Source organism: Melospiza melodia, chromosome 6, assembly GCF_035770615.1.
Source record: "Melospiza melodia melodia isolate bMelMel2 chromosome 6, bMelMel2.pri, whole genome shotgun sequence".
Classification (NCBI taxonomy): domain Eukaryota; kingdom Metazoa; phylum Chordata; class Aves; order Passeriformes; family Passerellidae; genus Melospiza; species Melospiza melodia.
In genome coordinates, this window is record NC_086199.1 from 6,986,504 (window position 1) to 7,005,788 (window position 19,285).

Below are 19,285 nucleotides of genomic sequence, written 5' to 3' on the forward strand. Positions count from 1 at the left end.
TTCAGGTCAGAGCCTGCACTCTCCTGCATATGGATTAATCAATAGAGATTAACTGAGAAAAGTACCACAAATTCAATTTTATGGTGCTGATGCTACACACCTCTGCCTTTCTTCAAGCATGCTTTTTATTCTGCAGTCTTTGTAAGCTATGTCTACTTTAATTAGATCAGACAGATAAATCCTGATAAAAACAAAGCACTTTTGTCATTTAAAGACACTTTCAAACCAGACATTAATTTATAAAGATCAGACAAGTCTAACAAGACAAATTTCATGTTTCACAGAGCTTCACACAGTATTTGACTCTGACAATGTCAGCTATATCCTCTGGAGTTCAAAGGTCAAATATGTAAATCATGGCTAAGTATAATAATTTCTTGCTTCACTTGCAGCTGGCATGTGGCAAATAGATGTTGAAATCCAGCTGCTTAAATCCTCCATCATCCATTAAGGTTTTAACCCAGCAGTAAATGACTAAAAGGTATGTTTGCAGAGGTGTGTGCCAAACTGTACCCCAGGGATTCCCACTCGACTCAAAGCACTAAAAGACTCTGAACTTCTTGGACATGTAAAGAATACAACATACAGATGTTGCTTTATAAGGAAAATGCATTACAAATGACTCACAGATTAAGCTGAAATGATAATAAAATGCTGGGTTTGACTCAAAACATAAGGCCAGAAAATTAAATTTAGGTTTTCCCTCTTTAATTAGCATGAAGGATCAGGTGTCCTGCAGGCTCTAGTTTCTGAACAGTTTATAAAGCATCACCCAAGAGCAGCAAGCACTGTTAAATTTACCAGGGTTAGCAATGGCCAAATCTCCACTGACACTGGAAGGGGAAAACTGCTGGTCTGTATTTCCTATAGAAATCCCTCCTCACAGAGGCTGGCCACAGAATGCCACGAAGACACAGAGCAAACTCCAGAGCCACAACCCAACATTTACTGATCTTCCTGCTTCGGGTGGCATTCCCTGCACAGCATGGAGAGCACTGGTGGAACTGTAATGTGTCTCTAAAGAGACTGGTACCAGTGGCAGTTTCAGGACATTGCACAGCCTTTTTCAACTGAGAAATTGCCTTTTTTTTTTAATCCAAGGACACAGAGTGTTCACAGATAGATTAAAATTATCTAATCTGCTCTCTTCCCCCATTTAAGTTGTTTGAGTGCATGCACAGGACCATGTCCAGGCAAAGGTTTTCCAAACCTTCTAATTAATATATAAGAACAGACAGTGGCTGCAGGCTGAGCAACACAGATTTTGCCTGACCAAAGGGGAATTCTGGAATAAAAAGGATTCTCCGTGTCACAGGAAAGTGAGAACTTCAAAACATGATCCAAGGATGGTTCCCTGCTTTAAGTGTGGTCTTCTTGACATCATTGTCAAGGGGTTTTTATCACCAAAGCCATGGGACACTGAATTTTCATACATTTTTTTTAAAGGCTCAGGGTGTTTCATGCAGACACGGTGTTATTCTGAATCTCTCCTCTGCCAAACCTGTTTGGCACATGTAAATAGGAAATTACTGGAGGCACTGAATACAGCTCCCAACTCCTGTTGCCCTCTCCTCAACACCTGAAGAGAAGAACAACCTCTCTGAGCCCCACACAGAGGTCAGCCTAAAATAGTCACATACAAGGACAGGTAAAACCACAGAATCATTAAGGATGGAAAGATCACTGAGTCCAGCTGTTAATCCAGCACTGCCAAGCCCACCACTAAACCATGTCCCCAAGTGCCACATCTGTAAATCTTTTAAACACCTCCAGGAATGGTGATTTGATGTCCCCAAGCAGCCTCTGCCAATCCTTGACCACTTTTGGGGTGAAGAAATTTTCCCTAATGCCCAATCTAAATGTCCTTTGGCACAACTTGAGGTGGCTTCTCTTGTCCTATTCTTTGTAACTTGGGAAAACAGACTCATCCCCACCTGGCTACAACTTTCCTTCAGGGAATTGTAGAGTGAGAAGGTCTTCCCTGAGCCTCCTTTTCTCCAGGCTGAGCCCTCCAGCTCCCTCAGCTGCTCCTCACAGGACTTGTGCTCCAGACCCTTCTCCAGCTCTGCTGTCCTTCTCTGGACCCGTTCCAACCCCTCAATGTCGTTCTTGTGGTGAGCCCAGGATCTGAGGTGCAGCCTCAGCAGTGCCCAGCACAGGGGACAGTCACTGCCCTGCTCCTGCTGGCCACACTGCTGCTCACACAGGCCAGGGTTCATTGGCCTTTTTGGCCACCTGGGCACCCCTGGCTCATGTTCAACCATTGTTAACCAGCACCCCCTGGCAGTGAAGAGATCCAGACGGAGCTTTTCACTGACATGGATGAGACAACCCCATCCTGTGAAATCTTCAAAAATGCCTTGTCTCCTTAATTCCTTAAACATCTGATCATCTTTCAAGGCAGATAAATGCTTGAACAGATTTTGACTGGTCTTTTCACCTCACTGTAGCACCTCCAGCTTTAAAACTTCATTCCAAACCCACTTTTTTCCTTCTTCTCTCAGGTCAGGGGCAGAGCAGCACATTCCCTGCAATGTCCCTTTTCCCACAGTCTACAAAGTGCTGGTCCACTTCCATTGCAGGGTGCCAAAACAGATGGTACACACCTTGCTTCTCAGCATCTCAGTGACACTTACTGCAGTCCATACAAACACCTCTCCTGGATGCATTTCTGCAAACAAAGCAAGTGAAATTATACTGCTTACTTCCCATTTTTTTTCTCATGTCAAAGAATAGGTTAGCACATTTTTTTGCAAGACAGTATGTTTTACGTAATTAATAATAATGGAGAGTCTCAGAGGAGAAAATTTTTAGTAACACCATTTATGAAATGATAACTGCACCAGGAAAGGGCAGTTCCCTGCTCCTGAAAGAAAAAAAAATCTTTTCCATTTCCCCAGCAGCAGAATAACATCTTTTGAACAATGAGGCCCTGTTCATAACCAAATTCTTTTGTAGGCAGACATTGTGTCTAGACAGCCTCAGAAAAACTGCCTCACTTAACATCCCAGGGCTGGGTTCATTACATGTGCTGAAGTGTTTACCTGAATGCCCAGGTACAGATCACAAATTATGCAGCAGACATTTATTCAGGTTTTTTTCTGGAGCTGATGGCTGTCATTGTGAAACAGGCAGGAAGCAAACTGGGATCACCCATTCCCTCTGGAGCTCATATCCATAACAGCTTTCTGGAGGTCACACAGGCAATGTGCACACAATAGTGGGTGATGTGAATGGGATCCATTTACTGCAGGAAGAGGAAATGAGTCCATGTCACCCCTGTTAGTACTGACCACTTTCCCACACAGACACAGCAGATTTGTCCAATCTCCTCACAGATCTTTATTTTACTTTTGGTGACAGCAACGGGGCTTCCATCACTGACTCTGGCAGGAAGAGAATTAAGTCCTGCAGTTTACAGAAGAGCAGTACTTAATCTGTCTCACCCTGTTCCTGTACTTGGAAGAGGCAAGATCTCCATCATTCATGCTCATATTAGTGCAGTCATGGTAAAAATAATGACAACAATCTTTAAAAAGACCCCAAACCTTAGCCTTGGATAGAAAACATCTGATTTATCTTTGAGATTTAAACAAAATCCCCTTCTGCAGAGGGACAAACTCTATTCCAGACTAACACAAACCTTTTTTCTGCATATCCTCCCCTCCAGGCATCTGATCCTCAGGGAAATGTGTGGTGGGATGGAAAACCTAAGGAATGGGGATCCAATGGAGAGTGGGTGAGGGTTCCCCCACAGCCCTCTCCCCTCAGGGAAGGGAAGAACCACACAGGCATGGGGATGTCCTCCCTGCATTGCTCACACTCCCATCCCACTGGCACAGGGATGCCAGAAACCTTCTCCTCCTCCTCCTCTCACCTCCTCGGTCATGGTTCTGAGGGTAAAGAGAGAACAGCCCCAGCTCTGCAGAGAGACACTTCCAGAAGGTGAGACTCTGCATGGAAAATGTATTAGCATCAACGGCCTGATGGGGAAAATGGATGGGAATGAGAGAATGTGAACACATGGAAAACAATTCAAGGTTTCAGTAAAGGAAAATACATTTTAAAGCTGTGTTTTAGGGAATTCATCTGCTGCCATGTCAGGCAGCACAGAAGGAGACAAGCCAGTGTGGAAGTAAGGTCACCGAAGTTTAACTACCAGCATTTCCATGGCAAGCTTGAAATCACTGCTGCTAAGCCTGACCTGTATTTTGCCCACTCTGGCTACTGAAAAAGAATGTTGTGGTGGAAATGCTTTCTTTTCATCTGATTTTTCTCTTTCTGGTCAATAAAGCGCTGGAATATAAAACTGAATCCGTTTTTTCTTTGAACCACCCTGCCACAATGAATGAAGGTTGGCCCAATAGCAATCCCATGGCATCAGGCTTATGTTGAAGCAACAACTTAAGCATTGGAAATCAAGTTTTATTTATTGCTGCAAGATCTGGATTCCATGCCCACACTCCCTGCTGCACTGATGATGCAATCAAAACAGGATATTCTACATCAGTGACTAATTGACAGCCAAAAAAACACCAAAAAGCCACTATGACATTAAATGGCTTATTTATAGATTCTGTTTTCCTAGAAAATTTATTCAAGCATATAAATTTAATTATTAGATTTTAAGTCCTAGTAATAGATTGGATATTGTCCCATGAAATTATGTACAGCATACATATCATTGTCAATGATTTTAGAGGGGATTGGTAAATTAGAATAGGAAGTGAGAAGTTTGATTGTGGATTTAACAGAAATATAAATTATAGAAATTATTATTGGAAGGGGATAGGAAAAATTGTGTGTGTGTGTATGTTTTTACAGTTTAATTTAGTTAATCTCTTTTCCAAGCAACTGAAGTCATAGGTTAAAGGGTGCATTCTGGGCACGCCTGATTCCTGCTGGAAGAATGTTCTCTTGCACCTGAATGCCAGGTTTGGTAAGTCTGAAGCACCTGATGTAAACCAGGGGGATCTTTGTCACTAAAGTGTATTTGAACTGCAGAGAGAGTCACCAACTCACACCCAGTGCAAGAAAACCAGATGAAATGTTCAGAGGGGGGGGAAAAACAGCTGAAAAAGTTGGAAGTTGAGGGACTAAAATTCCTTGGGACAGGTCGCCACCTCTGCTCTCTCAAATTCAGACAAAAATCAAGCAAGCAAGGACTCCTGCACATGCTTGGCCTGTCTAAACCATATTAGCAGAAAAATCCAAAATGTTTGTGCAGCTTGTGAGCTTGGGATCTTTGCAGACATTGATCAGAGGACATTTTACAATGCTGTGTAGTGAGAGGACAAGGGAGGATGGCTTCAAACTGATGGAGGGCATGGTTAGGCAGGATATTGGGAAAAATTCTTTATTGTGAGGGTGCTGAGGCCCTGGCACAGGCTGCCCAGAGCTGTTGTGGCTGCCCCATCCCTGGGAGTGTTCAAGCCAGATTGGATGGGGCTTGGAACAACCTGATCTGGTGGAAGGACCCCTAAAAAAATCCCATTTCTTTAGCTGATCTCTTGGAAAGGCATTTGCTTGGAAAAGGCTGAAATGCCTCCTGGTCTGTAGTTATGCTCCCCTTATGACAATCTCAACTAGAACAGCACATTTTGCTTAAATTCAGCCCAATACAACTCCTTACCACTTGTGTTTGCAGAACCTAGTGGAGCACAGGAGAAAGTGGGGCTGGAGGCATCACACTTAGTTGGAAATATTATTTTCTTTGTATTCCTGAGTCATTTTTGTCTGGCCAGAAGTGATGTTTGAAATGTGCATAACCACTAACCGTGACAATTACTGTCTGATGAGTGTCATGGAGAGCAAACAGCAATAATATCCCCTTGTGCTTGTGAAATAGTCTGTGGGCTAACAAACTAATTACCACTGTCTGAGTTCCACATTTCCTTCCTCCAGAAATCAAGAGTGCCCTTCGCCAAGTTGCAGTTTACTCCAAGATCTGGCACCTGCAGACTTGAGCCTGGTGCCTCCAAGATATCTGAAAAGGAAGATTATGTAACACAGATGCCCATGTTGGTTGGAGACAGTTAAATAAATATACAGTAATTTTCCACTCATGCACATCATAAACATTGCCAAATATCTAAAAAAGCAGGGGAGTTGCTGCACAGCCTTTGGGATGAGCATAAGCTGCAACTCCACTCAGCACACTTCGCAGAATTGATAAAAAAACCTAAAACTGAATCAGTTGTCCAGTTTGCTCTCATGTGCTGAAGGTTCAAAAGGCAAAGACTCAAACCTGACCCAAGCCTGCTCAGTTCACAAAGGTTTGCAGGTAAGCTCTGCCTTTCCTGAGGGCTGCACAAATCCCTGTGCAAGCACAAGGTCTTTCCTCCCTGGCTGTCAGAGCCACTCTGTCCCCAGTGTGCTCGTGCTGTGGCTGGGGCTCCAGGAATATTCACTGCTGGGACGCTGCTGCCTCTGCCACGGAAGTGCACAGGCTTTTCACACACAAGGAAAAGCTTGCCAAGTAAAGATTTTGACAAGATTCAGGTGGTGTGTAGAATATTTCAGTTGGTGTGTAGAATATTCTTTTCTCATTCTCTTTTTGGAAGCCCTTCCCAGATGCAGGGATAATGCCAAGTTCCCAGGCACTTTCAGTATGTATGGAAGAATGAACCACTGAATAAAAAAACAGACATTTCTTTAAATGCATCTCAAGCTTTCCAGCCTTCCTGAGTGACCTCCAGCTTCTCACACCTTCACTGACTGAAGGGGGGATGATAATACTGAATAGACAAGATGGACAGGGGAGAAACAAAAACAAACAAACATTAAATATTGCAAAATAAAGTTTTTGTATTACCTATTTTCATGTCATGGAAGCTCCCAGAAGAGCCTGTGGTCACTGCTCACAGTGGGTTGGTACATTTGCTTTCAAGGTATTTACTAACAAATTCAGGGTATTTGCTTCATCTTCAGCTCCACTGTTGAATCTTTAAAACCACAGATCATAATTTGAGATTTTGTATCAGTGTCCAGGTTAAATCCCAAGCTATTCCTTCAGAGAACTGAGGCACTAATTAATGCAGCCTTGGGACCAGCCTGTACCTGCACACAAAACTGCTTTTGTAGGCTGCACACTTGTGATCTGAAGTCCAAACTTAATATAAGATAAACCAGACATTCTGCTGCTGCAGGAGAAACCAAAACATCCCTGAGAAGGAAAGACCAAGATGAAAAATTAGCAAAGCAATTATCATTACTGAAAGTAGGAAACTAATTTAAGTTTTTAATTCCAATCCTGTAAAGGTTGATTTCTAACTTGCAAGTAAGAAGACAAATCCTACCCTGGAGGCCAACTTAGTGCATGTTCTCTTTATTTTTTTAACTTTAGAAAATACTTGCCTTGCAATAAGAAAGTGGAGAGACATGAAGTTGTTAAGCTGAATTGCTCTGAATATTGCCTTGCAAGTATTTAAAGAGATTTGTGATAATGAGCTCTTCTAACAAAGACAGGCAAGATCCAACTGATTAAAGTTGGAAAAAAAAATTGGAAAGAATTAAGGATTAGACTGTTGGAACAAATAATGTTAAAAACATGGTATTTAAAAATCAGACGTTTAATAAATATTTCTCATTTTATGGAAGCAAGCAGCTCTCCTACACTGCTGCTAAAGCCATCCACCTGCAGTGCCCCTTTCCAGGCTCTCTCCAGAGGTTTCCCCTGATGACCTCCAGCCTTTCCCTGCACCTCCAAACTGCAAGGAGAGCAGCACGAGCACTGAAACTCTGGAATGCTGCCAGAAAGGAACAAATCCCTTCACCAGCTGCACAGGGGAAGGCTCAGAGGGTTCCCAAAGAACTCTGAGTGGCTTTAATGCCTCTTTCCTGCATCCTGACCTCCCTCACAGGGGGGTTGTGGGAGGTACAAGGATACTCACCATCATCAGAAAAAAATTACCTTAATGAAAACCTAGTGTTTGCTATGGTAATTATGGCTGTAATTTAAAATTACCACCTCATTGCTTTATTTTTGGGGATTTCTTCTTCCAGACAAGATTCCTTACATTTGATACATGCAGATGGGCACCTGACTGCTCCAAGTTCACTGCTGAAAAGGTTCATGAAGTTTAGATGGGAGGAGGTGGAAAAAAAAGCCAAGCACCTGGAAAACACTTCATTGCTTCTTTATTTAGATGCACCCACAGTACAGAGCCTCTTGAGCATGTGCAAAAGAGGAAGATAACACATTTATAGCTGGGAGCACCATTGAGTTTGAGTTTCTTTGATACCACTTTTAAGAAAGTAAACTGTTTCCAAAGAATGACATTTGAATCCAAGAGTTTAAGACCTGCTTGTACTTTATCCAGAGGTGGAAGATTTTTTATTATTGGATGTAGAGTAGAAGACATTTTCACAGTCTGGTTGGACCAGTCTATATATTTTCATATGCACCTTTTAATATATATAAAAAAGTTTCATTTTTCCCCCATAGCCACAGATAGTTAGATGCACCTAAGTTTAAAAACAGTAATGGGACCAGAGCATTCCTATGGGGAAAAATGAACTTTTGCTGCCCTCTCCTGCTTAAACAATGAAATGCTAAAATATTACCATCTATGAATCTAGTGCTAACCTTGAAACAAAAAGCATGACAGGTCATTCGCTATACTACAATCAAAAATAGGACAACAACAAGAAATGTATTGGTACTATTTATATTTGAAAACTCCTCATGGCTCCATGAGGTTATGAATACAACATATTTACAGCAGGTGATCCAAGTAACAAAAACTCTTACTCAGAGAGGTTGTGATAAAAAGCACACGCTTCTGTGGATGGGAAGCAACACTTGGATAAAAGTTTTCTACCAAAAGTAGTTCCATTCTCTTTCAAGATGTTGTTTCATAGAGTTCAAAATGGAAAACTGGGCTACATAAAATCTGCTGCACATACCAGCTAGGAAGAACTAATTCATGGCTCACTCCAGAGCTGCTAAGGGAAGCACAGGAGCCAAATTTAAAAAGCTGTAAGTAAATAAAAACATTCTTCAACCTTGAGCATCATCACTCTTGTTTTCTTTAAGGGCAACTGCTTTGGGATAGTGGTGTCACGCAATTAAGAGAAAAGGGCATCTTTGTTTTCAAAGACAGAACTAAAAGGAAATTATGTCAGTTTTACTTGGAGGGAGAAGAATCTCATCCTTCCCACTCCTCACAAAACAATAAAGAGCTTTTTAGAGCTCCTAATGTATTTTCTTTTCCATCGAGTGAGAGCCTAAGGCTGCACTTACGCACGTATAATGCAAGTACAGCTGCTGCATTTCTTACTCAAGCAATTCTTGGCTTCAACACCCTCCATTTTTCCATATATGAGAACAGATTAAAAAAAATAAATTAAACCCTTTTACTTATGCTAACAAAACCAAGATTAAATTTACTATAACCCTGCTAGCAAAACGCTCCAATGGCATTAGAATACCTTTATTTAAAGCATTCCAACCTTTGGAAGAGAGACAAAAAAACACTCGAAAGCAACGAAAGGAAAACAGTACAGGAGACGTGCAAGATGAAGAAAGCAACATGTGGTCAATTCAGAGTGTATGAGAGGAACTTTACTTGCACAGTTGTTACATCCCCATGCCCCAATGCCCTCGCAGCTCCTTCCCGTGAGCAGCAGTGCCCAACCCTTCCCCTGAGACCAATGTGGCCCAGGACACGCAGGACCACCCAACGCTGCCGCACGAGCAGTCACCAACAACACTGACACCAACCAAGGTGGCTTGTGGAACTCAAGAAGCAAACAAACAAAAGTGTAATTTATGATGCACTGATCACACTCGGGCCCTCGGGCTGCCTTCCTCTTCCTCCTGGGGCAGCTCCAGCCCTGCGGGGCCGGGCGCGGCGCTGGGGCTGCGGCACACGCGGGGTCCTGGCTGCAGGTGCATCTTCAGGTGCTTCACCCAGCCTTTAGAGTCAAGTGACTTCATACAACAGCCCATCACCTCCTCCTCCTTGAAGGAACATTCCTTCTCAGAAGTGATAAATCATCTAAACAGCAGACACTCCCCGCTGTCCCCGCGGCGGAGGCCACGAAATATTGCAACCCACCAGGGTCTGGTCAGTTTTGTATGATCAAGAGTAGAATGACATGGCAGAACCAAAAATAGTTATGAACAAACAACACTCACCTAAACTCTAAGTACAGGACAAGGTGCTTTTTCTAATTTCACATTGTTGTGTTTTACTCCACCAGGTGAAGAACATCAAGTTTTATTCCTCCGTTCTTTCTCAGTTTTTCACAATGGAACATAGTCTTTGAGCATGAGTTTGAGTCCACCCTCTTGTACTGTGAAATGATCATTTCACACAGAAATCACACTAGCAAGTTTGCTTTCTTGGTAACAGAAATAAAAGACTGTCAAAATCAATGGGCTAAGGGACATGATTTGTTATAAATTTATTTAATCTTCAGTATTTCAGCTTGCACCTTTGCTTCAGCACTTTAAAATAAAATGTTTCAACTATGACAGTAACTGCCTAATTTACATTGAGTCCCAGTCAATGTTCTTAAAAGAAGCTCATAGTAATCCCATTAAATCATGTTGTGTTTGGTGTTGCATATGACTAGTTCCACTTTTTTTTTCTTTCCAGAATTAACAGTGTCAAGTTCTTACAAAGCCTTGAGTTTACAACATTTGTGTGTGCAGACCCAGGAGTACAAACTGTGACCTGATAATCCTGAAACAGTCAGTAGTCTAGGAGGGAATTCTTTTTTAATTTTTTTTTTTCCGTGCCTGAAAACAAGAAAACTTCAAATCCTACTGTATATTTAAATGGTAGGAAGAAAAATATACAAGCTTGTATTTATACTGTATTTCTATCAATGGCAACAGGTCATAAATTCATGTTTGCAACTATCACAAAGACTCATGAACACCAATTCATTTTTATACTGTAAATACTGCTGGATTGATGGTTTAGGATTATCAATTCACTGTTGTCATATGTCTATAACAGTTCAAAAGCATCCTGGAGAAAAATCCTGAAACACATACCTTCCGGTATAGAATAATGCAACTGCATTAACTAAATATATACTGTACAGAAGTCTTATCAGCATTTTACCTACCAAAGATGTAAGATTCCACTTTCAAATACAAAGCAGATAGCCAATAATGTATACTTATAATACAGCCCTCTTCTTTGTTTTTGTATTTTTTTTTCCTCTTTTGTTTTAAACAATTTGGTCACAATGCACCTTTGATATAAAAGCATTTTAAACTTTATTATTAATACTCAGAACATTAGGATTTCCAGAATTTTTTTTTCTCAGTAGCATTTGTAGAACCACTTTTGGTAACAAATACAGTAGTTAGGAATGAGCATCCAGATGAGAATGCAGAAGTGTATTATCCAGAATCCTTTCCAGCTAAGACCACAGGGCTGGTACTGTGATGAGTAATAGTACTAGAACCACAAAAACACTAGAGTATGTTTCTTAGAGGCTACATCCTCTTTTGCTGGAACACTTTATAAATACATATTAAAAAGTAAGGCAACAACTCCAAACTGTCCAAACTGCTATCTCAACTCAATTTCCAATTAGATCCATGACCACTGGAGATCAATTTCATGCTTGTGTTGTTTTATTCTTTCAGAATGGTCCAATAAGAACATACTGTAATAATTTAGCAATTGGTGTTTCTAAACCAACTCTGGTTCGTGTGTCCAATGCTGCATCACTAATACTGGTTAGGTACTGAAGTCCAGGGTGTTACCACTGCCCTTTTTTTTTATTTTTCCATGGATTGTGGACAGTAATTTGGATTTGCAATAAATAGGTGCACGAATCCAAAGCTCCCTTTCCTACTATGTTTATCACCTACTCATCTTTTAATTCCTAATGTTCAAATTAAGGAAGCACCAGAGACAGCCTGGTACTAAAAAAATGCTCACACCAGTAAACAAAACTTTTATTCAGGACCAATGTTTTTCATGGCCCTGATCTGAATGGACATTCAACTTATGAAGATATGCAAAAGGAAAAGAAAGTCAAATTACAGTAAAGTTATCCAGAGAAGGAGGATGTTACACAAACTCATAAGGAAATGACAGTCTTTTTTTCTCTTTTACTATAAATACACGTAACAGTTTAGCAGAAAGACAAGCTAAATTTTAAGATTGTTCACATTTGAAAGTTGTATTATACTCTCTGCTAACGATAAATAAGGAACAGGTCCTGACAATGGAATCTGACATTGCAATTTTCATCAACAGATCTTTGAAGACTGGTTTTAAAGAAGGGTTAAAACAATGATTATGTTTGCAAAGTTCTGAGAAGTCCATCTGTTGTCCAAACTTTGGATTAAAGTCCTTATTTTTTTCCTTTACTTAGAGACAGGTATATACAGTGCTGTTGTAATAATGAAACAAATGTGAAATCTACTGTAAAGTTGCACAATACAGAAAACTGTTGCTCCATCTTCTACTACATAAATGTGTGACTCCACAGGTTAATAATGCTGTTTTGTATTTTTGTTAAGTTGGAATTATTCCATCACGTCTAAGACCTCTCTTTAATTCCAAATCCTCCAGTTTTTTCCACAGTTCTTCACGCTCTTTCTCTTTCTTCTTCTCACTGACAGATGAAATAAAACAAAGAGTTAGCAGGAGAGAAGACTGGAGATAAATAATATTTATGTTAAAAATATATAGCTGACATTAAGTAGCTGCACTAATTTTTGTAAGCACAACTGCAATTTCCCTAATGCATATTTAATTTTTTAAATATTTTCTTTTTTTTTTTTTTGTTACCTACATGAATTTAACGGAACAAAGCAGTATGGGAAGAGCATAAAATGTAAGCTGAGCAAAGTGACAGTGTTCACAGGCACTAATTTTCAATGAGGAATTAAAAAATGCTGTGGGAACTTTTACTACAGAACTGATCTGTCAAAATTATAAAAATTAACATTTTGGACTAAGTTAGGTAATTATTTTCATGTTTATTTATTTAAGATATGAATAATTTTGTAAATCAGAGCAACTTTCTAGAAAGCATTCCTTGATTCTTTTAGAATCACTATTTTTACTTACATGACTGCTGGCTTCCCTATAGCTTAGGCACCAGCCAAGGCAAAGTCCAACCTACAAGATCTGCCTTTTGTGCAGTGAGTTACTCTTTTTCCACACCAAATTCCTGCAAGATCTGTGTAGCATTTGCTTTAAAAACAGACTTTAGTGGCTGATTTGAGAAAATTATACAGCAAACCTAACATTTACTTTACCTGCATTGTTTGCTTTCTAAATTTCCTGTCTCTGCCTCAGCTTACTGAGAATAAATCTCCTTGAGACTGCAAGGCACAAAATGCTCTCAAGTTCTATGACATCACCTTGCAGGTTTAGATGAAATGGAAATCTAACAATGACAGAGACACAGATTCTCTGCCAGTCACATTAGAGAAGTTTTGAGAAGTATTTCAAGGGATTAGAAACATTCCTATACACTTTGATTCACTCAACATATCAACATCTGGCTCATTTGTTGGGAAATTCTGATTTCCCAAGAGGATTTTAAACATATAAAAAAAAATACAAACAACTTTCAGATAAATCCCTGAAGAACAGTAAAGGAAAAAGAAAAAAGAGCCTTATTGTTACTGGAGATTATTTAAAATTAAATATAAGAATAAGTGAAATAGCCTTATATTTTCAGGCTACTTACCAATATTTATCTTCTAATCATTAGGAAATACATGTCTGCTTTCCTAAAGGTCTGTTAGAGGATTATCACCTCATCCAACTTACCTATTTGACCTATCCTAGCCATTCATATTGAACATATTTCTCCACAAGCATTAAGTGGTATCAAAGCTACCCTCCTTAAAATGTGGTTTTACTAAGACGCTGAAGATTTTCTGAAAGCCTTAAGATAACCTGGTTTATACATTCAGGTTTAAAATTATAAGAAGCAAATAAAAATGGTGACATGGTTAGCACCAGCCTTGGTAAGAAATACAATGTCAGCAGGTGCAAAAGAAATTCTTTGTGCAGTTCAGCCACTAAAGCTCCCCCATTATCCAGACATGGGACACACCACTACAGTGTCTGCTGCTGTTCAGAGCAAAATTTCTCATCTTAGGGGCAAAGTGCAACCACAAATGGATTCAGGTCACCAAGCTGCCTCAGTGAATATCTGGACTAGATCATCAGTCCTAAAACTCTCTGTCTTTTTGCTGGGAAACCACAATTTGTCTCAACTGCACTACATGATTGGCACTTATTTATCAATACATATCAAGAATATCTGGATTCTTAGTTCAAATCTATCTCTAAACAAGTCTCTACTATTAAAATACCCTATTAATGAACTAGCCTGTTATGTGCAGATTTTTTTGGCTATAAAACAAAGAGGAATGAAAGGCCAGTGACTCCAGAAGCCAAAAAACTACAACAGCCAAGAGACTTTCAAGGTTGGACTACCCTAAAAACCTCTGCTGACATGCACTGCCCTTTGTATTGCCTGGGGGAACCCTGAGTCACAGCCAAAGTATGGCTGAAATGAAGCTGCAACCTGTTCAAAGTTTCTGAAATTTGCTCATTTTTTTCACCTAATCTTTGCATAAGGTGAAACTTTTGAGAAAAGATGCTGCACTGTAATGGAGAAATAAAGATTAGGGAAAATGGCAGAAAAGACAGGAAGGCACTGGAGCTGAACTAATACCTCTATGAGTGGTGTATTTAATGGATCCTGCATGCTGAAAGACTCAGATACAGCAGGACCTCTGAATAAGAAACAAGAAGGCTGAGAGATGTCTCTTTGCTTCAATATCACATCCAGCCAACAAACAGCAGCTTGGAAAATCAAATCTTAGGGGTTTCCCTCACGTCCCTTTCCGAACCTCAGTGTAACTTTGTTTTTTAAGGTCTTTAAGCAAGTGTTACCTTTCAACCCTTGTTTTCCTTTTATCATTGAAGATCTTGATACACTTAAGTGTTTTGGAATGTGGAGTCAAAAAGGAATTGCCAAGGAATGTGGATTCCCAAGCCATGCAATGGATACTGCATTTAATAAAGCCTAAAGAACAACCTGCACACAATCTCACATCCTGCAATGAGAGGCCCAACAAGCAGGCAAGGGCAAAAATGGGGCAGTGTTTATAATGTCTGAGATTCTGCAACTGCACCTGAGTGTAAGGGAGAACTAAACTGCAGGCCATGTGCACAGCTGACAAAAAAAAAGCTTTAAAAAGTTACCGCTGACGATCTGACTTGTAAGTGGCTGTCAGCTCGTCAAACATGGTGCTGTTCATTTCCATAAATGCCTTCAACACATTGTAGACTAAAGCCACAATAGCCCTGTGAAACATGGAAAGAGAAGAAAGAAAGGAATCCATTAGTTTCAGGTGAAATCAAATGTGAAATAAAAAGTGTCTTCTCTTGGCAGCCTTTCTGTGACCAATTCTGTTCCTGCATGTATGGTTATGTAAATTCTTCGATTGCACTGAAACTACTTTGGATTAACATACTTAAAGGTGAGAATCGGCTTTCATGTCCCTACTGACTACTGAAATGGAGCAGGCAAAACTCTAGGGTGAAAGGCAACAACAGAAAGCTATTACACATAACTACAGTCTCTTCCCTCATGCTGTGGAGCAATTCTGAATGCACCTTCAGAGATTCAAATCATCAATGCTGCCAGAAGGAACAGAATTCAAGCACAAAATGAAAGTGATTCATATTTCCTTATGACTCTTCTATGAAGCTGAATATTCACTCCAGCCATGCAAAATACAAAGCTGTATTTCTAGAGTGATTTCCTCGTGCTCATGCAGTTCTGATTCATTTTCCCTTCCACAGTTCCTGATCCACTACTCTGGCTGTCATATTCAGACCCAGGGCTGCTTAAGAAGCAGCTCCTCAGCCAGGAGGCAGTGAATCAACAGCACAAGTGCCAGGAACCTTTGGAGCCAATCCTTACGGGACACACAAACCATGTGCCATTTCCCACGCACCCCTGTCTCTCATCTCTTTAAATAAACTTTCATTTTTGTTGCCTACGTGAAAAATTTTCTTATAAATAAAAAAAATCTTTAAATAGCTCCTTTTGTTTAGATGTGTCATTACCTGGCTCGTGTAACAAAATTACTATGGGTATGAAAGTCTGAATTGGGATACTGGAATATTCTCATTACCAGAAGCATCTCAGTGCATAATATTAAAAGGCTGGAGACTGGTACTGGAAAGTGTCTTTTTGTGACCAGTGTTAAGTTACAGAGGTTTTCCAGCAGCATTAGATTTGTCATGTAAGCACACAACCCTGAGAGATTGACTAGGTACAGGACAAAAAGACCAATGTTTGAAAAGATGAAACACTTTACAGTAAGGTCTCAAAGCAACTGGGATCTGAACATAGCACAGCTCATTAAAAATACTGGCTTTACTAAATGCTAATCATCTTCACTTAAAAAAACTTTCCAACTAAAATAAAGGATATGTGTCATCTTCCTGCAATAGAATTTTTTATGAAAACACTTTTTACTAGGCCATTCAGTTTAAAATAAAATTGCCTAATTATCACAATATCAACGCTAAGTCACTGCTTAATTATTGTCATAGAAAACAGCTGTATTTAAATAAATTTAGAAAAAACAACCCAACCTAAGAATATACTGTCTGTTTCATGGATGTTTAAAAAATGCCAAAATCAAAAGTCTCCCAGAGGTATCAACTGATACAGCCACAAAGCTTTATTAATGCCAACTGATATTCTAGACAATTTAGAATCAGGCTTAAGAGCCAACCTGTTTATAAAAAAACTGCGTAGGAGAAACACTTGATGAGCAACATTTTTCCTTCAATAACAATGTAACATTTAATTTCTTCTTTTTTCCAGCTTGTGAGAAGCCTATTTTTATCCTACAAAGTAGTGATTTTTGTACACATACCAGTTAATTAAAAACACTGAGACAAGCTCAAGTGCAGACTAATACATATTGTCATTAACAGAGCTGCACTTGCTCAGAGCAGCTTTGAGTGTGCATCTCTCCCATTCAGATGTTCTGCAGCAAACATTCCCCGAGTTCATCAGTGGGATGTCAAATGCTGAAAGATAAAGTGTAAATGCACACAAACTTACGGATTCCAGTGCTCTTTAGAAATCCTGTAAAGGCTGGAAAACATGATGGGAAGTATAACATTTGAGTTCTCCTCTATCAAACTCATGATGTATTCATTATTCCAATAATACAGCGCTCTTTCAGCCACCTTTGAGTCAAAGAAATAAAACAGGAACAGGAATTCAGATAGCTGTAATTTTGTGATTTTCTGATAGAAAAACAAATCACAGAGAAACTCTACAAAGATGAGCTACCAGGAGTCATTAGTTTTGGAATTAAACTACTCTACATGCATTAATGGAATTAATTTCTATCCTGTAGTTCTGATCCCACAGCACCCACTCTCTATTTCCTGAGCAATGTGTTCTTGCTCACTGAAGACTGGGTGCAGACACAGCATCAGTTGAGGAGGGGAAGGAAGAGCAGACAGACTTCCCATCACCCTTTCCCTCAAAATCAGGAAGAGTGCAGTTGGAAAAAACCCAGCAGTGCTGGGACACCAGGGAAAAGAGACAGGGAAAGGCCCAGGAGCTGGGCTGGATAAGGGAGGAGAAATCTTGAGTGTGGGGAAGGAACCAAGGACAGTAATTACCCTGGAGAGGAGCTGAGGGTAGGAAGGAGGATGCTGATCTGAATTATGATTTAAAAAAGGATGTAGTCCAAGGAAGAGCTGAAAAGTCACATCTGTCTTGGTGCCAGGACAGATCACCAGGCTTAATATGGAGACACTACAGGCCATGAACTCTATATCCTCTTCACATATCCATTTACATCCCATGCATTCCCCTTCCTCCCATTACATAATGTGATTAAAACAGGCTGCAGTTTGTGTCACCTCTAACCAGACACGTGGGTACATGGTTAGAAGGAATCAAGCCAGAAAACAGGAACTGCACCAAAACCAGGGAGCAAATCCATCCTCCAGGGTCTATGGGGCCAGCACATGCCACCCACAGTGGGAAGGGCTCAAACCTGGACACAGGTTAAGGATTTGTGAGGGGCTCAGAAGGACAAGCTCTGAGCTGTAACCCCAAACACCTCTAACAAGTTATTAATGGAGCTCAGACCTAACCTTCCACCCCAACATAATCCTCTTCCACAGAAGACAAGTACTTAAAAACATAACATAGAATAATATTTACATTTGGGGGAGTTATGTTTGAAACTGAGACTATACATTCCTATATAAACAATAACCTTTAACACTGACCTGAAAATGAGGGCTAGAGACACACTTGGCAATTTGTTTAAACAAAGGTTCCTGGATTTTGACAAATTGTGATGGTTCAATTACATCCAAGATTTCCTCCAGCTCTCCTAGGAACATGACCTGAAGACAAAAAAGAAAGCACTGAATATAAAATCTCCAAATCATCTTGTTCTGAAGAATGCTGGTAACCTCCAAATTCTACTGCTTCAGGAAGAAATGGAAACCTCACTCAGCACAGTGAGACCCTGTCTCAAAAAATGTCATCAGTTCTACCACTGGCAGCTTTTGGACTCAGTCCCTTAAAAAAAGACAAGTTTCTTCAAGTGCTGCATTTAAAGTATTTTGAATGAAATTCAGAATTGCACCAGTAGAAGCATCCATGCTGAAAACCTTGTCTCACACAAAGATCTGAACAAAGGCTCAAACTTCAGCAACTAAGGGGATTCTCATAATTTTACCTCATTTTTGAGAGCAACATTGAAAATAACAGTTTTGCTGTTTCACAAAACCTCACTAGGGAAACTAATTTGCATCTGAAACAAAAATGCACATGTTTAACTGCATCTTTTACATGTTTAGTAGGTAAACACCACAGAAAGTATCTTTCATACTCACTGGAAAAATACTGTCTTCATAAATAAACAATTCCAAATCTAACAGAGCTTTCCAACCTATCCTTAACTATGTTTATTTTCTCCTTTCTAAAATATTCTCTGCAGCAGAACCAGGAATTATTTCGTGAATAGGAACCAGACTTATCAAACTTTGCACAGTCAAAACTGTTTATAAAACTAGAATTAAAGAACTGAAAAATCATCTACAAGAAATAATACCAAGATTCACCACAGCATGTGCTATCAACCACGAATTAAAGATCCCTGCTTATTATGTTTTAGAGCAAAGTAACTCTTTCTTTTTCTTTGTAATATCAGCATATCTCTTACCTCTTTCTGACTGCAGGTTTTTGGCCAGAATTTCATTAAGCCTCTAATGACCTAAATTAG

At 39.9% G+C, this 19,285-nt stretch overlaps 1 protein-coding gene across 2 annotated transcripts in view; it reads right to left on the bottom strand.

Annotated features, from left to right (window-relative positions):
* Nucleotides 1-9,543: 9,543 nt before the first annotated feature.
* Nucleotides 9,544-19,285, bottom strand: part of PPP2R5E (protein phosphatase 2 regulatory subunit B'epsilon) — a 72,089-nt gene continuing 62,347 nt past the window's right edge. For both annotated transcript variants that reach the window (XM_063159765.1, XM_063159766.1), the window contains exons 10-14: nucleotides 19,226-19,276; nucleotides 18,282-18,401; nucleotides 17,092-17,219; nucleotides 15,210-15,311; nucleotides 9,544-12,591 (exon numbers count right to left, since the gene is read on the bottom strand). In XM_063159765.1, coding sequence (XP_063015835.1) covers nucleotides 12,492-12,591; nucleotides 15,210-15,311; nucleotides 17,092-17,219; nucleotides 18,282-18,401; nucleotides 19,226-19,276 — 501 coding nt within the window. In that variant the 3' untranslated portion in view covers nucleotides 9,544-12,491. The remainder of the gene's footprint in view (nucleotides 12,592-15,209; nucleotides 15,312-17,091; nucleotides 17,220-18,281; nucleotides 18,402-19,225; nucleotides 19,277-19,285) is intronic.